This window comes from Mugil cephalus, chromosome 1 (genome assembly GCF_022458985.1).
Source record: "Mugil cephalus isolate CIBA_MC_2020 chromosome 1, CIBA_Mcephalus_1.1, whole genome shotgun sequence".
Lineage (NCBI taxonomy): Eukaryota > Metazoa > Chordata > Actinopteri > Mugiliformes > Mugilidae > Mugil > Mugil cephalus.
This window is the reverse complement of record NC_061770.1, coordinates 2,429,950-2,446,025: the sequence shown is the minus strand read 5'-3', so window position 1 is coordinate 2,446,025 and position 16,076 is coordinate 2,429,950. Positions and strand designations below refer to the sequence as shown.

General features: G+C 41.1%; 2 protein-coding genes across 3 annotated transcripts in view; one reads left to right on the top strand and one right to left on the bottom strand.

The window, feature by feature from the left end:
* arhgef19 (Rho guanine nucleotide exchange factor (GEF) 19) overlaps positions 1-8,514 on the top strand; it is a 20,883-nt gene extending 12,369 nt beyond the window's left edge. The window contains exons 3-17 of one of the 2 annotated variants that reach the window (XM_047612076.1): positions 8-496; positions 719-851; positions 964-1,049; positions 1,155-1,411; positions 1,500-1,660; positions 1,774-1,926; positions 2,254-2,383; positions 2,555-2,629; positions 2,720-2,809; positions 2,909-3,072; positions 5,158-5,316; positions 5,411-5,490; positions 5,576-5,680; positions 5,768-5,947; positions 8,377-8,514. In XM_047612076.1, coding sequence (XP_047468032.1) covers positions 8-496; positions 719-851; positions 964-1,049; positions 1,155-1,411; positions 1,500-1,660; positions 1,774-1,926; positions 2,254-2,383; positions 2,555-2,629; positions 2,720-2,809; positions 2,909-3,072; positions 5,158-5,316; positions 5,411-5,490; positions 5,576-5,680; positions 5,768-5,922 — 2,237 coding nt within the window. In that variant the 3' untranslated portion in view covers positions 5,923-5,947; positions 8,377-8,514. Of the gene's footprint in view, positions 1-7; positions 497-718; positions 852-963; positions 1,050-1,154; positions 1,412-1,499; positions 1,661-1,773; positions 1,927-2,253; positions 2,384-2,554; positions 2,630-2,719; positions 2,810-2,908; positions 3,073-5,157; positions 5,317-5,410; positions 5,491-5,575; positions 5,681-5,767; positions 7,867-8,376 lie in introns of those variants that run through there. The other variant, XM_047612069.1, reaches the window with a different exon arrangement.
* Positions 8,050-16,053, bottom strand: LOC125024377 (pleckstrin homology domain-containing family N member 1). Its single transcript, XM_047612105.1, has 11 exons — positions 15,216-16,053; positions 13,588-13,693; positions 12,782-12,928; positions 12,601-12,687; positions 11,198-11,285; positions 10,969-11,105; positions 10,741-10,887; positions 9,806-9,892; positions 9,500-9,575; positions 9,338-9,414; positions 8,050-8,531 (listed from the first exon to the last, which is right to left on the bottom strand). The coding sequence occupies exons 1-11, from the start codon at positions 15,308-15,310 to the stop codon at positions 8,400-8,402; spliced, it is 1,179 nt and encodes a 392-aa protein (XP_047468061.1). The 5' UTR covers positions 15,311-16,053; the 3' UTR covers positions 8,050-8,399.
* Positions 16,054-16,076: the final 23 nt, after the last annotated feature.

Genomic DNA, 16,076 nt, shown 5'->3' with positions numbered 1-16,076 from the left:
TGTACAGGACGGAAGATGCAGGTTTATTCCCCGGACAGCCCAAGTGATGAATCCCTCAGCAGCCCAATCCTGGATGCAGACTACATCTTTCCTGGACCTTTTGCATCTTTCCTGGAGGAGGACCTGTGTGGATTATCTTCCCTGGAGGCAGTTTCAACTCCTTCATCCACAGACGGTGCTTCCGATCTCCCAAGCTTCAGTCATGACGATATTTTTAATCTACCTGAGGAACCTCTACACATCATAGAGGATTCAATACCAGGCATGGGGGAGGAGAGCAGGAGCATTGTGACGTCGAGTGCCACAGGAGGCTTTTTATCACGTAGCCGTCAAGGGGACCAAGAACGGCGGCGCTTCTCGGCTTCAGAGCTAATATCCAGACTGCAGCTGTCTCAAAGGAAGAACTCCTTCACTCTGAAGCTAGGAAAGTCTCTGTCCGCTCGGGTAGCCTCTAGGGACCGACAGAGCTCCAACAGCCTCACACCCAACCCTGATTGTGAGTACACAATAATGCCAACATCTTGGTAACAATTATTTTTTAAAGTTAGTCAGGGATTAAAACACATTAGTGAGACAAAGACATGGAGAGAAAGATTATTCACTACTGGAGGGGAGAAGTATCATTGTTGCAAAAGATATTTCCACTGAAACTGAAAGTTTTCATAAATTAGATTACTTGATTCTGAATGTGACACATGCTCTTGTTAATGCTCTTTAGGTAAGTTCAACTCTAGACACCGAAGCTCAGGAGGTTCGAGTGATAGCGCCCCCCACAGTCCTGTAGGACCAGCACCTCCACTGCCCAGCGGCGATAATGGGATGCCTTTGAATCGGTGGAGCACAAAACTGGGGTAAATATTATGTTAAAGAACTAAAGATATTTTGTTTTGCCATTTAAAACTCTAAAGATTAAATTTAGATGATTTTTTAGAATCTTTTAACATCATTTTCTTTTCTTCACAGAATGCGAAAGAAATCTGTAGAGGAGGACTTGGGAACACTTCCACCTGCTCCTAGTTCTAATCGACTATCACGCTTTTTACCAAGTTGTGAGTTTGCCTTAGATATCTGTTTTTCCAAATCTGTTTACCTATTACATTATGCCAGTTATATCTACATTTTCGTTTTTTATTGTCAACATTTCTATTTTGCAGCAATTCTGTATCAGGAATACAGTGACGTTGCCATCAACAGAGAGATTCAGAGGCAGCAGGGGAAGGAGCCAGGCACAGAGGAGGAAGGGCTCAAGGATGAGGGCTCAGACGGGACCCCGTCTCCATCCAATCTGTCTCCATCCAGCTCCTTTCGCTCCTCACGAGGCTCTGCTTTTGCGCTGTGGCAGGATATACCTGATGTTCGAACCAGTGGCCAGCTCGACAACTTCAGCAATGAGGAAAGAAAGTTACAGGAGGTGAAGGAGATGCCGGTTTTTAATAGATTCTCTGTTTGACGGCCTAAACTCTTCATGAAGTTGAAACACTGCGTCTTTCCCAACTCAGGCAAAGTTTGAGCTGGTGACATCTGAGGCTTCGTACATTCGTAGCCTGACAATCGCAGTGGATCACTTCATGTTATCGCAGGAGCTTGCTGAGTGTCTTGGGGCTCAGGATAAGCAGTGGCTCTTCTCCAAGCTGCCTGAAGTCAAAGATGTCAGTGAAAGGTGAAGTAACATGCTGCCGACTTAGTTCTGTTGCCCTTGATTCTGTGTTTTAACTTGTCAGCTATCATATCTCCTTCATCTGACGGTATTGTTTCTATTGTGGGCGTCTGTAGGTTCCTTCAGGATCTGGAGCACAGGCTGGAGGAAGACATTCTCCGTTTTGATGTGTGCGACATCGTCCTTGATCACTGCCCTGCCCTGCGAAGGGTCTATTTACCTTATGTAACAAACCAGGCCTATCAAGAGCAGACATACCAACGTTTACTGTGAGTAATTGTTTTTACATGTACATTCTATTGTTTTGCATAGATTACGTCAGCTGTTGGAGATCTGAACTTGACTACATGTGGATGTATGTAAAGCACCTCTCTCTGTGCGCATTCAAGGCTGCAGAGCATAAAGTCTAATTGTTTTGCGCTGGATGTCAGGTGTTCAGGGGTTATTTTACACCGGCATGACTAAACTTGCAGATGGTTCATCTTGAGTAAGCTGAACATTTTTTTCTCAGGGTCAAAAGCATGTTGGGGTTTTCATCAACTCTCACTGAAAGTCATTAAAATGTCTCTCTGAACGTCCTTGTCCTGTCCTCTCAGGCACGAAAACCCTCGTTTCCCCGGGATCTTGGCTCGGCTGGAGGAGGACCCCATCTGCCAAAGACTTCCTCTGACCTCTTTTCTAATCCTCCCGTTTCAGAGGATCACACGACTTAAAATGCTGGTGGAGGTACACCATTAAACATTCACTGCAGAATTCATGTTTGAACTTGAAATCCAATTACAAGAAAGTGTAAATGGGATAGGATTTAGACTGCCCAAGCAGATTTTCCCCCACCAGCTTGTAAGAAAAGTACTGTTTACTCTTTGGCATGTCTTCAACGCCATCGTTATTTTGCAGAATATCTTAAAGAGGACAACTCCAGGCTCTCGAGATGAGGACACTGCCACTAAAGCTTTCAATGAGCTAAAAAAGGTGGTGATTATCATCCCTAATAGCCAGTTGGACTAGTAACAGTATTATCACTGGTGAGGCACAACAATAATAACCATGTTGTCTGCTTAGATCATCAAAGAATGTAACTCCAGTGTGCAGTCAATGAAAAGGATGGAGGAGCTCATCCACCTCAACAAGAAGATTCACTTTGAGGGCAAGGTGACTGAGTCTTTTCAGGGGTGTTTTTACTGTATTTTTGAATCAGGTTCACTTTCCTGTTGTAATTCTTTTCTCCATTGTAACTTACTTCCTTTGCAGATCTTTCCTCTGATCTCTCAGTCCCGTTGGCTAGTGAAGCACGGTGAACTCCTGGAAGTGGACACTCAGACAATGAGCATTTCTGGATCAAAGTTCAAGTTACCCACCAAGCCTGTGTACCTCCACCTGTTCAATGACTGCTTGTTGCTGTCCAGGAGGAAGGAGTGAGTGAGAATACTGCTCTCACAACATGCAGAGTTTTCAAAGTTATAATCCCCATCTCTATCTAAAGCAGTGCTAACATGCCATATAAGTACATAGAGCGTGTTCCTGGATGTTTGTTATTGTCTCTTGTCATACTTGCAGAACACTGTACACAAATGGAGCAAAAGTCACAGATGTTGTTTTGTGCAAAAATGTATACTAACATTTTGCCAAAGATAATATGAGTCATCAGCAGTCTGAGTTAGCAGAAAACATCTTGCTGTAAACACTCGTCGCCCTCAAACACTTTTGTAATATTTGCACCTGACAAAAAAATCTATGCATTTATTCATATCATCTTCATACAAGTTCATTTATTGGTCCAGACATAGTCCAAGCATAGGTAAAGCCTAGAAAAGAAGAATCTGCCTATGAATTGCTCCAAAGGCCAGACCCGGCCAGCCAAACCAATTGGTATGACCCACTGAACGACCCTAGACAATCCCTCTAAATTTTGCCAGTTTTTTTAAAATTTAATTTTCCTATATATATATATATATATATATATATATAACATATTTTAAAAGTGGCTTATCTCCACCCCTCACACAATGGTATATTCTGACGTGTCTTTGCCTGTAATGAGCCAATAGCAACTTTGTGGCTATATTTAGTGATTATTCAGATCCCTCTAGTGACTTTTCTTTTGAAAAAAAAAGTGAGTTGTGACAAATCTAGCGACTTTTTCTGTTGCTCTTGGAGACTTTTAGCTAGGGCTGGGCGTATCGATCTAAATATCGATAGTATCGATACCAAGGCCAGTATCGCTATCGGATCGATACCAGCGTGGTGAGATCGATACTTTTGTTACAGTTTCTCTTCTATACATCCAGAAAATTACTCATCACAGAGTTCATGCAAGCGCAGCTTCTCTCCAAGTCTGTGTGCGTCAAGAGCTTCTCCATCCTTGCCTGTAGTAAAAGGTGGATATGGACAGAGTTTGATACTCAAATCCTAGAATCACAGCAGCATCTCACAACTGGTACATCTGGCCCATATAGTTTTCTGTTATAGACTGACCCTGGTCCCGATCACAGAAAGAAAAGTTGACATGGCCCACATCTTGAAAAAATGTTTGGGGACCCCTGCTGTACACATTCTGATGTTAGCATTAAAATAAGAGATTCATTTAAAATACTAAATATTAAGTAAGATGAAATCCACTCTGAACTTCTGCAGAGTGGTCTTTTGTAATATTTATACTGCGCAGGTCAACCCTCTCCAGGTCCACATAAGCTACACGGACCTCATACCCATGTTGGGTTTGGTGTTTCCTATATTTTGGATTATGAACAACTTTAGCTAATTTGCTAACGTTACATAACGCTACTAGCTCTGGAAAAACCCAGACTCGTTTTCAGATATAGTTACAAAAGTACAGAGGACATCTCGACAGTTCCAAGACAATAATTATCTAGCTGTATAACTTACTCCAAATATTTCACAAATACCAACCTGTCCAAGAGCAGTAAGGCAACATCCATGTCTGCTCTCCTACAAGGAAAAGCTGCATCAGTGATAATCCCTGTCTGTCATTGATTGCAATCCTTTCTCTTTTTTTACATGGAGCATCAGAAATATTTGTGGATGCTGTTTTTTCTGCCAGAGGCTTCACCACACTCTTAGTTGACATAGCCCACTGCTGATGATACTAATCACCATTCATCCAATTAACCCTATATTCAGATATTGCAAACCATTCAACATTGCAGCAAGCAGGAATGTAGCCTCAGGCACAACATTTAAAACTAAATATTTTATGAGATTTAGCAGATTAGCTATGTTAATCTTTTTTGCGCACAACATAACATACCTTATTTTATGTGTAAAAGTCCCACATTCCAGCTTTAAATCCTCCAAATAACACTAGACTGCAGCAGTTTTCATTTGATCATCAAACCTTCTTACCACAAACTTATACCATTGTAAAAATACTATGGCCAGATAAAAGGATGCTTTTAAGATGCCTTAGGTGGTCACAATTATGAATACTACTTGCAGCTTGCTATCTTGAAAGTAAAATTACATCTTTTTTCTTTTTCCAGTACGTGGAAGTTCATGGTGTTCGTGCATGCAAAAATAGGAGAGCTGAAAGTGAAGGATCTCAGTCAGAAACTGCAAGGCATCTCAGGCTTTATCTTCTACCTGCAGCTGTGTGAAGGCCAGCAGCTCAAACATCAGATCCTGCTCAAGTCACCGACCGAGTGAGTAACCAAGGCATTTCTCCAGCGCTGAGTTTGCTTCAAACTCAGACGCTTCGGTTGTCTAACTGCAGTTGTCGACTTTGTGTCTTTCAAGGAGCGGGAAGCAGAGATGGATCACAGCAATGTTTCCATCTGACCCACTTGAAGACATCGAACAAGCAAGTGAAAATGATGGTCAGTAGAGATCTTTAGCTGCCCCATGGGTCAGTATAAGCTCCTTAAACTTCTCATTCATCCATTTCTGTCATTCTCCTCTTAGACATATCCCAGGTTCAGTGCATCAAAAGCTATCAGGCCCAAGAGCATGACGAGCTAACTCTGGAGAAAGCCGACATTCTTCACGCTAAGACCATTACAAGTGACGGTAAGAATCTACCCATGTTCAGAGAAACTGAATTTCAACTTCAGCCTAAATGAATTAAACTTATATCCATCAAATGCTTTTCACCAGGCTGGGTGGAAGGCATCAGACTTTCGGATGGGGAGCGGGGCTGGTTCCCCAAAACCTACGTGGAGGAAATCACAAGTCGCAGCGCGCGCCTCCGCAACCTCCGGGAAAATATCCGCATCAAATGTGTCACACAGAAACTGAGGGGAAAGGACTGACCATTTTTACTGTCCTGTGTCAAAGGTGCATTTCAGTTGTTTAGTTGCATTCCTAAGCTTTTGGATGTTTGTTTTCATTTTAGATGGATACAAGGTTGTTTGGCATACAGACACTTAAACAAGCAAACATTTTTTAAAAGTCTTCGCATGGTTGCTAAACCCTGTATCAGCAGTTTCCTTTAGCATGCTAGTTCTGGATACACATTTTAAATGAGGGTGCAAAGCCCATTTTACATATTTAGCTTAAAAAGGGCTTTTATATACCAAGAGCCCATCGATAAAAGTTCACAAGAGGACATTTTTAAACTTCATGCATGCTTTCTATGAATGCATTTCATACCATTTTACAGAGCATTTGCAAGCATCTCTGTGGTGAATATTGTATAAATACATGCACTTTGTCACCACAGGTAGTAACTACATATCCAGGTTCATATCCAGCAGCGAATGTGCATTTAAAGTCACTATGTTTTTCTACTGTCATGCCTCACGTTGAACTGTCTTGTGCAGTTCTGTGAGGTCGTTGCTGCCTGATGGTTTCCAGCCCAAAAGCTGTTCAGAAGCCAGCACGTCCACAAACCACCCTAAAAGAATAGATCGATGTTTAGTTTAGTACTTTGACTTTGCTTACGCTACTGTAACAAATCACTGCTGTCGAAGCATAGAAATCATCCAGCAACAAACCGCGGCAGCCAACCACCAAAACTACTCACATCTGGCTACTTGGAAGCGATTTCACAAATGATTGTAGTCCACTGATAAGAAGATGTAGCTCATTTCTAATCTTTAGAAAGTGGCACACACATACACACACACACACCTGCACTTTGCTTTTATTTCAAATAAGAAATAAAAAGAATAATAAGAAAAACTGCCAAAATTTATTTATTTTTTTTTTTACCAGCAAAATAAAATTCAAATAAACTTGTGAGATTCAGGAGCTTCACTCAATGCTGCTGAGATGTGTCAGGACTTATCTTTTTGTCTAAGAGCAACTGCAAGTTTAAAGTTTAAAATTGAAGCCATTTTTTGGATCCCACTGTAACATCCAGTTATATAGTGCGAATAAAGCACTAGACATTTTTTAATCGTCAACGATGCCAATGCAAAGACTCAAACCACCTGTGCAGCCGTAGCCTACCATGTCGAGACTCACAATTGCTGTGGGCTGTTATTTTAAGTCCCAGTCACATGATCCTGCTGCTGTAAATATTGACCAGAGCTGCATACGTGTCTTAATCTGCTAAAAATAGTCCCCAACAAATGCACTCTTTACACCTCTTTAAATAGCATCTGCTAAGAAATAACACCACCAACAACAAAAATACAATCCACAGTTGTTTTTAAAGGAAAAATCCTGTTTGATACGCATGGGTTGGAATGGTAAGGTTTAGTCTTAAAATCTCTTTGTGTTCTTCAAAACTAAAAAATAGACAAATACACCCAATTCATCATGGAAAGCAATTACATTGAGCACCTGTGTGGTCAATGTCCACATTTGACACTCTTGGTGTAAATCATCTTGGTTTAACACCAGTTGAATAAAATCTAGACAATTATACTACCGTAATAGTACGGAATAAAACACTTCTATCATATGCTAAGCACTAACTTACATTTAGGTTAACACATTACATCCACATTCTCTAATAGAAGTAAATAAAATAAAGAAATGTCAGAATGATCAATAGCACAGTGTAACTGAGCTAAGACCTGTTTTTAATGGACCACTATAATCAAAACTCAAACTCCTCCAGTGGCACATAAAATGTTTTGTAACCCCAATATTTTCTTTACCTAAGTGGTTAGTTGTAATTTAAACGGTTGCTGTTGCAGCGTGTGTATTTATACTCCTCTAGCTGGTTGTTCTCTAAGGAGATTCTGATATAAAATGTAAATGTATTTCACTGTAGATGGCTTCATGTATAAAGAGTAGAAACATGATTCATTTACGTCCGTGGCTGTAATTTATATGAACAATAGCCCATGCAGTCAGTTTAACCTCTAATAAATAAATACTGTAATACACTGGATGTTTGCTGGATCTCTGCACACTACTGTAAATGTTTAACCACTGAAATAAATCCAGATATGTACTTAAAATTATGTGGAATGAATGGGCCTTTCCATTTTTTAAAAACAGTTTATTGGGAAAAAGTCATCTACATGCAGGTATGTACAGTTTCTACTTTCTACAGTTATTTTGTCTCTGCCGTGTCTATATCTAACATTTCATCAGCTGTGTCCCGCTCTTCATCTGGGTCATGACCTTCTTTCTGTTTGTCCCAACATGAAAGAAAGCTATAAGTATCTGAGTCCCTTCAGAGTGACCAAATCTCCCACATATGTCAAAACTAGGGTGATACCATTTCTTCAGTGATGCATTTTGTAGCAGAGATTAACAATACTATGTACATTATTATCTACATGTGTTGTTTTTTTTTATAATTACAGTGAATTTAGAAGCTTCGGATGGGTCAGCTGCGTCCATTGATGTGGCATTGGTCGACCGCTATAATCGGTTCCTGGGACTCCTTCCTGCTTCTGTGCAGCTTTGGCATGATTGGAGGTGGAGCGTGACTCCCAGTAATGTGGCTGCTTCTGTCTGGCTGCAGATCAAAGAGAAAATCTTGTTTCTGCAAAGTTCCTTCACAGTTAAAGTATGTCTAATCTTGGCACGTGAAGATTTCTCGCGAAATTTGTATCTTAAGTAAATAAAAGAAAAATCCTGGAAACAGAAAAACAAACTGATGAAGTAGTTTTTGAAGCTGCATCTAGGATTTCCAGACAACGTCCACAAAAAAAACATATGCTTCTGATCGCAAACAAGCTTGTGCTTGCTGATTTTCATGCTCAACTAAAATAACTGGCCTAGAAATGAGGTAAAGCACTGAACTGAAAAACACTACAGATTTGTATAGTAGTAAATCGATACTGTCTCATAGGAATGACTGTGCAATACAAATAATTTGCAACTGCAAATACAATATTTTTAAAGAGGGAAAAAAACAATACCTACTGCCATAATGGTTCTGTGTATTTATATGCTCAATGGTATTTGTGTGGTAAACAGTGTTGTCTTTTATAGATCTCATAAGACTGTTAGCAGATGACGGATTTGTTGCTTGCAAAATCGGAGCAACACTACAAAGAGGCCACACCCTCCCAAAAAGCCTTGTCTCTGATTGGTCAGGCTCCATCCATACGTGTTTTTTGCAAGAGAGAAACGGCAATTTTTTTTTTCCCCTCAACGCTGGACTGAAACACATCAGTGGTGTATATTTTGGAGCCGGTGGTGTATAGACTACCAAGTATTTGGTCATTTATTTCTTGGTGTTTTTCATTTAATTAATTAATCATTTAAAAGAACACACATCTGCCTTAACTGATATATATTGTAAAGTCGGCGTCTGACCTGTTGTAGCTGAAAGGTCCAGTTCTGATAATCCTCCTGGCTCATGCAGGACACTTGCAGGGGCTCCAACATCTCACCTGAGCGAAAATGAAATAAATCATTGTAAATTTTTTAGTTGTGTCTATACGACATTTTGCAAGAATGTGTGAAACGTGTATATACCCATGATCTCAAACTCCAGCCGTCCAGGCAGGGCTGACCTCTCCACTGCTCTGATGGCGTTCCGGGCCAGTCTGCCCTGCAGGGCGGAGAAAAAAGAAAATGGCGTTTAGATATGGTCGTACATTTATTATACAGTAGCTGCTGCTTGACATACAGCGGGTTTGAGTTACAGAATGTTCCACCCATGCCATATGTCATGTGTCAACAGAACAAGCACTGTGTCATGATTACTGGAACACATAGTTATGCCGCGGTGGTTTAAAAGGTATCATTATGGATTTTTCCCACAGAGTCATTTTACAGTACCTCATATTTTATATTCAGCCTCTGGTTGTCAACAGACAGCAGCAGGACGTCTTGAGGGAAGAGAACCATCAGTCTCTCTTGGAGTCCCTACAAGAACCAAACCAGAGACGTCTCTATTATTGTAGGACTGAACCACTAACATAATACTATGGCATGTTGAAACGATATGCTCCTCTTTTACGCAGTAGACAGATCACCATATTAACACGTCTTGTATGTCTAGTTGTAAAGAGCAATTGCTGTTAACTCAAACTTGTGCCTCATTTTTATGTTTGTGTCCATCATTTGTGTTGGCAAATACAACGTTACATTGTCCTTATTAATTGCTGAGATGTGCTATTTTGAAAGCGTCACTAATTACATTGTCATGAGCTGTATGCAATGAAATTCGTTCTGTATACACCCTGTACATACAAAATGACAATAAAGTTAGTCTAAGTCTAAGTCTAAAATACAATTTAGAGCAGGGAGGGTGACTTATGAGTGTGTCTATGGTGCATTCACTTACATTTTAACCTACAAATAAAATTGTTTAGATATCATTATGAACAAACTGTTTTGTGTTTACTGTTCCTTTTGTAAGAGTAAAGTAAAATAGCTAGAACAAATTATACAAAGATGGCTAAACATACTAAAATAGGACGAAATGTGTAACATGAATTTACCAATCCAACACTACACTGTCCATATTCCGAGATACTAGTACTGAGGATTGTCAGACAGAGGGACTCTTTTTGTATGTCTGTGAATACAGTCAACCCTATTTCAGAAACACAGATAGCTTTGCTGATGCAATTATGGTGTCATCTCTCAAAGCTATATCAATGTCGCCATGCCAATAACTGTCTGACTGTATTTTTAAGTGTGAAAGTACTTAAACATTAACACCAAGGTGCAGACAACTTGGAGAGAGAGTGTCATAGAGTGCTTACTACCTGTCTCTGTGTGTTGATGACGTGAATGATGGATATGTATTCTGGCTGACCCATGTGCTGTATGGGCGAACCCTCCCAGTGCCATATTGGAGCATGGAGCAAGTATTTTTTCAGTTCTTCTCTTTTCCAGTTCTCGTCACAAGGTATCTAAGGAAGACACAAGGGTTTAACTGCAACTTAAAGAGAGACGTGATTTGTGGTTGTGACCAGATGGTGGTTTGTCATTACTAGATAGGAGAGGGCGCAGTGCGAGGGACTCATGGGCTGCGACATGGACTTGTAGCTTCTGTCTTCAATATGTTGCATCCATTTCTGTAGCTCTGCAGCACTGGCGCATATGAACACCTTGGAGTCCATCATTGGACCTGGATGAAAGAAGCAACAACATAAATCGTGCTCAGCACTTTACACTGTGCTGCCACGTCTCTGTGGAGCCTGATAATTTCCACTGACTCACCGCTGATCTGAAACATGTGTGGTGAATGTGACGCGTCAGGGTCCAGAGAGACGGCTTGGAAGGAAAGTCCAGAGAGGGGAAGGATGCCCTGCGAGATAAGAGATATCTATCATGTCTGCCTGTGTGCTTAATGTCCTCCATTCAGATTATAACCCTTCCGTGCATTCCCCAACGAAAAAACAGTTTTGCGTCTTTCATGTGTGTTTCTACATGTGAGCTTGTGTTGTCTCGTGGGTTGGGAGACCTCACGTTTTAGCAGAAAGCCTGCACTGCAGACTGGAATGTGAGTTTGCAAGCTGTGGGCACGTGCCAGGCAGGGAGGATCAGAAGAGTTGCATTAGGAGAGTTTGGCATCCAGCGTATTTTGGAGTTCGACCAATGACAGGAATTAAACATGTGGGTATTTCTGTTTCTGCTGCAGCTATTTCAACTATTCACTACTTGTCTTCTGCAACTTTAAAAGTGCAAAAATAAATGACCTTAAGCTATATTATGACTATACAGTGCTACATGTTAGAGAAACGCTATGCATTCTACTCCACTATATTTATTTGACAGTTACTAATTAAAATGAAGATATAATAATATAACACTGCTATATATTAATTAAATCAGGGGACCCTTAACGTTGTGACTTCTGGCATCTCATAAAAATAAGTGCGTGCTCAAGGTCACATTAAATAGCTTATTTCTTTATAAACTGTACTCGTACCTTAGCTTAAAACAGTGTAACTGATTTTTGTTGTTTCTTCTTTTCTCTCATATTAATCCTCTGATGACCGCCCAGATTTATCTTTTATATATGAAACTATATATATAGTCATATAGACATATTTCACAGACAAGTTCCCCTTCTAGCTGCTTAGACCCAGAGGCTCCATTGTTAAACCTCTAATGATGTCATATACTGTATAATATCGACCGAATATCGAATTTGCACTTTAGTAACTTTACAACAAAAAAGTTTTTGCTGTTTATGCTAATGTAATTTTATTTAAATATGATATTTCATGCAAGCCCTTTACTTGAAACTCTACAATTTTACATTGCAGTATTGGTACAGGAGTACATACTGATGCAATCTGCAGATCTGCAGCCATTTTACTCAATCTGTCATCTGTCAGCATCTGTTGTTAAGCATTCAACAAATTATTTCAACAAAAACCTGAACAATTTTAAAGCTTGATCTGTGTATTCTGTTGACCAAGTGCTCCCTCTCCTTGTAGTTTGGGTTCTGTCTTTTCTAGATGCTTTACCTCACTGATGTGCTAGTTTCTTAACTGTTAAAGCTTTGTCCTGTAATATCCTACAAACTCAAGCATCAATAAAATAAATTTAGGTTTAATGTTAATTGTCTAACCCTATCTTCTCATGACCACATGTTTTTGAAGAGCAAAGAATACCTCATAAATGAAATCTTGTTGAGAGTGGTCCAGAGAGAGGATGAGCAGGTGAAAAGAGAACAACACCAGGAAGTGTTCACTGGTTTCCTGTGGAGACGAGGCGGACATGACATGCAGTTTTGATTTTTGATTTGGCCACTATGATTACTTTCACATGACTTTCGACTTTGCACGTTGTTACTCGTGTGTAGCTGTTGTAGAGAGACACCAGGGACGAGTAGACGATCACTCCATACACGTGGGCAGGCTGGCCCTCCCAGCCCCTAACTGGCTGCTGGGAGTAAATCCTGTGGTGGAGCTCATCTCTGCTCCTGCCCCACAGCACCACCTGCAGACAGAAACATATCAGTCCATGTTTGTTGATTATCACATAAGTGGTGTATCTTGTTGTTGTTTTTTATGACAACTGCTGGATTCCCTCTGGTTTAGACTGTTGCTTAGTTTCTCTAGCTTGTGGGAAGTTTCCATTTTCACCTTCATGACCCTGCCCCCATCAGTATTTATATACTTTGTGCGACAGAGTGACTAGTCATGCATGCCACAGCTAATTTAAAATAGCTCCAACTCACTCATTTTTTGTTGTTGGGCATTTCATATCTAAAAGAAATAATGAAAACAGTCTTTGTGGGGGAGATATTTGGAAGAATTTGTTGTATTAGTTTGAACTGAACTTAAAACAAAAAGGTGTGAAAACTCAAGTTTGTGCAGCAATGTTTCCTCCCTCGCTTATTTCCTGTAAAGTTTGAATCACACCAAACAGGGAATGCAGAATATCTCTCTGCTGTCACGGAAAATCCTACAGCGTGTATACGTGTGTCTGGCTTCAAAACACAAATAAACACAAGTGTGGAAACTGTGACCATTCACGTGAGACACTCTGGCCAACAGTAAAAAGTGATGTGTTAACCACACGTTGTGCTGTCAGTGCAAAAAGGGCATGATACGAAGAAGCTGCTTGGCACTGTCCTGCACGTCCCGCAAACACACCTCTTGTTCCAGGGGTCGTATTGAAGGTTTGCGTGATGGCGGCTGCAGCTCATCTCTGCTGTTCCTCACTGATAGCTGAAGTCTGGTTTCTCCCAGGCTCCACACTCTGACAACAAACATGCATGAGGACATTTTTTACACTACAGAAGTGTCACATAGCAGCAGTGAAGGCACAGTGGTTTGTTTGTGGCTTCACTTTGCCACATCAGTGGGTCCAGTTTTGCTACTTGCTAAGTGAGTGCTCTGTACATAAAACATATGCAAATTATACATTTGTAGCACACCCTGAGCTGAGAAGAAAACTCATGGTGAGAGCAACAGAACACATCGCAATATAAATAACTAACTAACGTCCTGCCTCCCTTGCCACCCAGCAGCAGCCAGACATAATCAGATTACAACAGCCAGAGGAGAGACAGACCCACCTGCTCACTCCTTACTGCTATATTTTGGAGCCTTTGACCACTAAACATACAAACTTTGTCCTAGTTTGATAACACATAAAAGCAATGGGGGATGAAAGGAGAGAAGATAACATGTTACTGTAAATAACGTAGTTATGAAGGATATGATGCTCATCGTTGAGCTTTATGGAATTTATTCTGCATCATATTTTGTGTTAGGGCTCCACTGGAGGCTTTTTAGGTCTGCGGCTCACTGGCAACAGCAACACAGGTTCATGAAGACCTTGCTTTCTCCTGTAAAGTTTAACTAGCTGTCTCTTTTCAGTTATGATTTTGATCAGTGGAGAAATTGCATCACTTCCTGGAATTGAAAGTGCATTATTTTCTTAAACAGTTGCCATGTGTGGAATCCGGACACAGTTATGGATGTGTTTTTATATTTGCAAACACGTCCACACATATATATGTGACTGTGCATGCTTTCTGTCATTTGTCTGTGGTGAAATAAAACAACAGTCACCTGCATAGTAGTGAGTAGTGACTATTAAAGACCATACAGAAGGGCCAGTTGCTCCTGTTGTGATTAGGTTCTGCTAATCCCCTAGTCTCAAAACGAGCGGGGATTGTCCCGCTCTTATTTTGTATTAAACCCAGTCATTGTCTTATAGTAATCTGCTAATCACATCAGTGCAGCATCACTGACTTCCCCAAGTTCATGTTGACTAAACAGGAGACAATTAGTCCCCCTGTCTTGTTGTTCAGCTGTGCGCCAATCATACTAATAGAAACCATACTGATGCAATCTGCAGATCTGCAGCCATTTTTGTGAAATTAATATTTTCTTTTTCACAGGGCCTGAATGTTTTCTGTCTTTCAACACACCCTGTTACTGCGTACATCCTGGAATGAGTCTCACTGAATAAACAGCTGTTTTCAACAACACAAAGAGTGCATGAAATGTCACAGACAAACCACAGTGGCTGAGAGGTGAAGCTGCTAAAGGGACGATGCTCTTTTCACTTCACAGACTGTCACTGCTTCCTCCTGCACAACTCACCAAACCACATTTGAACTTACTAAACCTGAAAGATACACTCTCCATAAAACTGCTCGCCTGCTGGATCTGATAACACTGGTGCCACTGTAGCTCTTCCGCAGCAACAAATGTGTAAATTTCTTGTTTCTGAACTGCTCTTGGCTCTGAACAGAAAACTTGTTTCTTACCCTAAATTGTCTCCTGAGAGTTCCAGGAGCTCGATCTCATCAGGGCCCACCTCGTCCACTCCAGTATGCCTCTGGGTCACACTGCAGCATCCCATGACAAACGAGGAGTGAAGTCCTTCTCAGCTTCTAGTCCACACACTGAGCACCATCTGCCCAGGCAGTGATCCAAACAGTCTGTGTGCCACACTAAAACCAAAGTAACATTAAGGTAGGGGGGGTTTAAAAGATGACACTGAGCACTGGACAAGGGGAGGCGGGGCGCCGCTAAGCTCTAGTTCCCCCTTTTAGTCAGCATATTGTGTATATTTCCAGAAAGCCCCGAGAACGAAAGGTGCGATAGCGTTTGAAGAGTGATTGAAGATAAAAGTTTTTGTTGAGTCGCCGCGTGGTAGCTGTTCCTTCCTTCCTGTCAGTTGTGTCTGTCTGCGGAGAACTGAGCAGCTTCCTCACTTTGGTTGTGTTACACTCACAATGGGAACGTGCTGCCGTTTCAGTGTGACAAACTAAAATCGGCTGAGTTGTCACCACAGGAAAGTAGAAAAAAAGTTAGACATGTTGATAAGACGAGCCCTCCGATGCTTTCCTCCAGCCTTCTTGTTACGCAGCATATGGATGAGGCAAGCAACCTGTTGGAAAAGATGGGCCATGCCTGCCTGTGTTTACGTGCACTGAGCCTCAACGCAGAGAGGCAAGTGAGATAATTATGAGTTATGACACAAAGAGGTGAAGAGCTGCAGACCAAACAAGCTACAACAGCTGTAGAGTGGAGTGTTGTGTTGATCTTCCTGGTTAGAACTACAGATGGTGGGAGGGTTTAACCCACACTAATGTCTGAGTGTTTCTGTCTTCCCACAGGCCAGG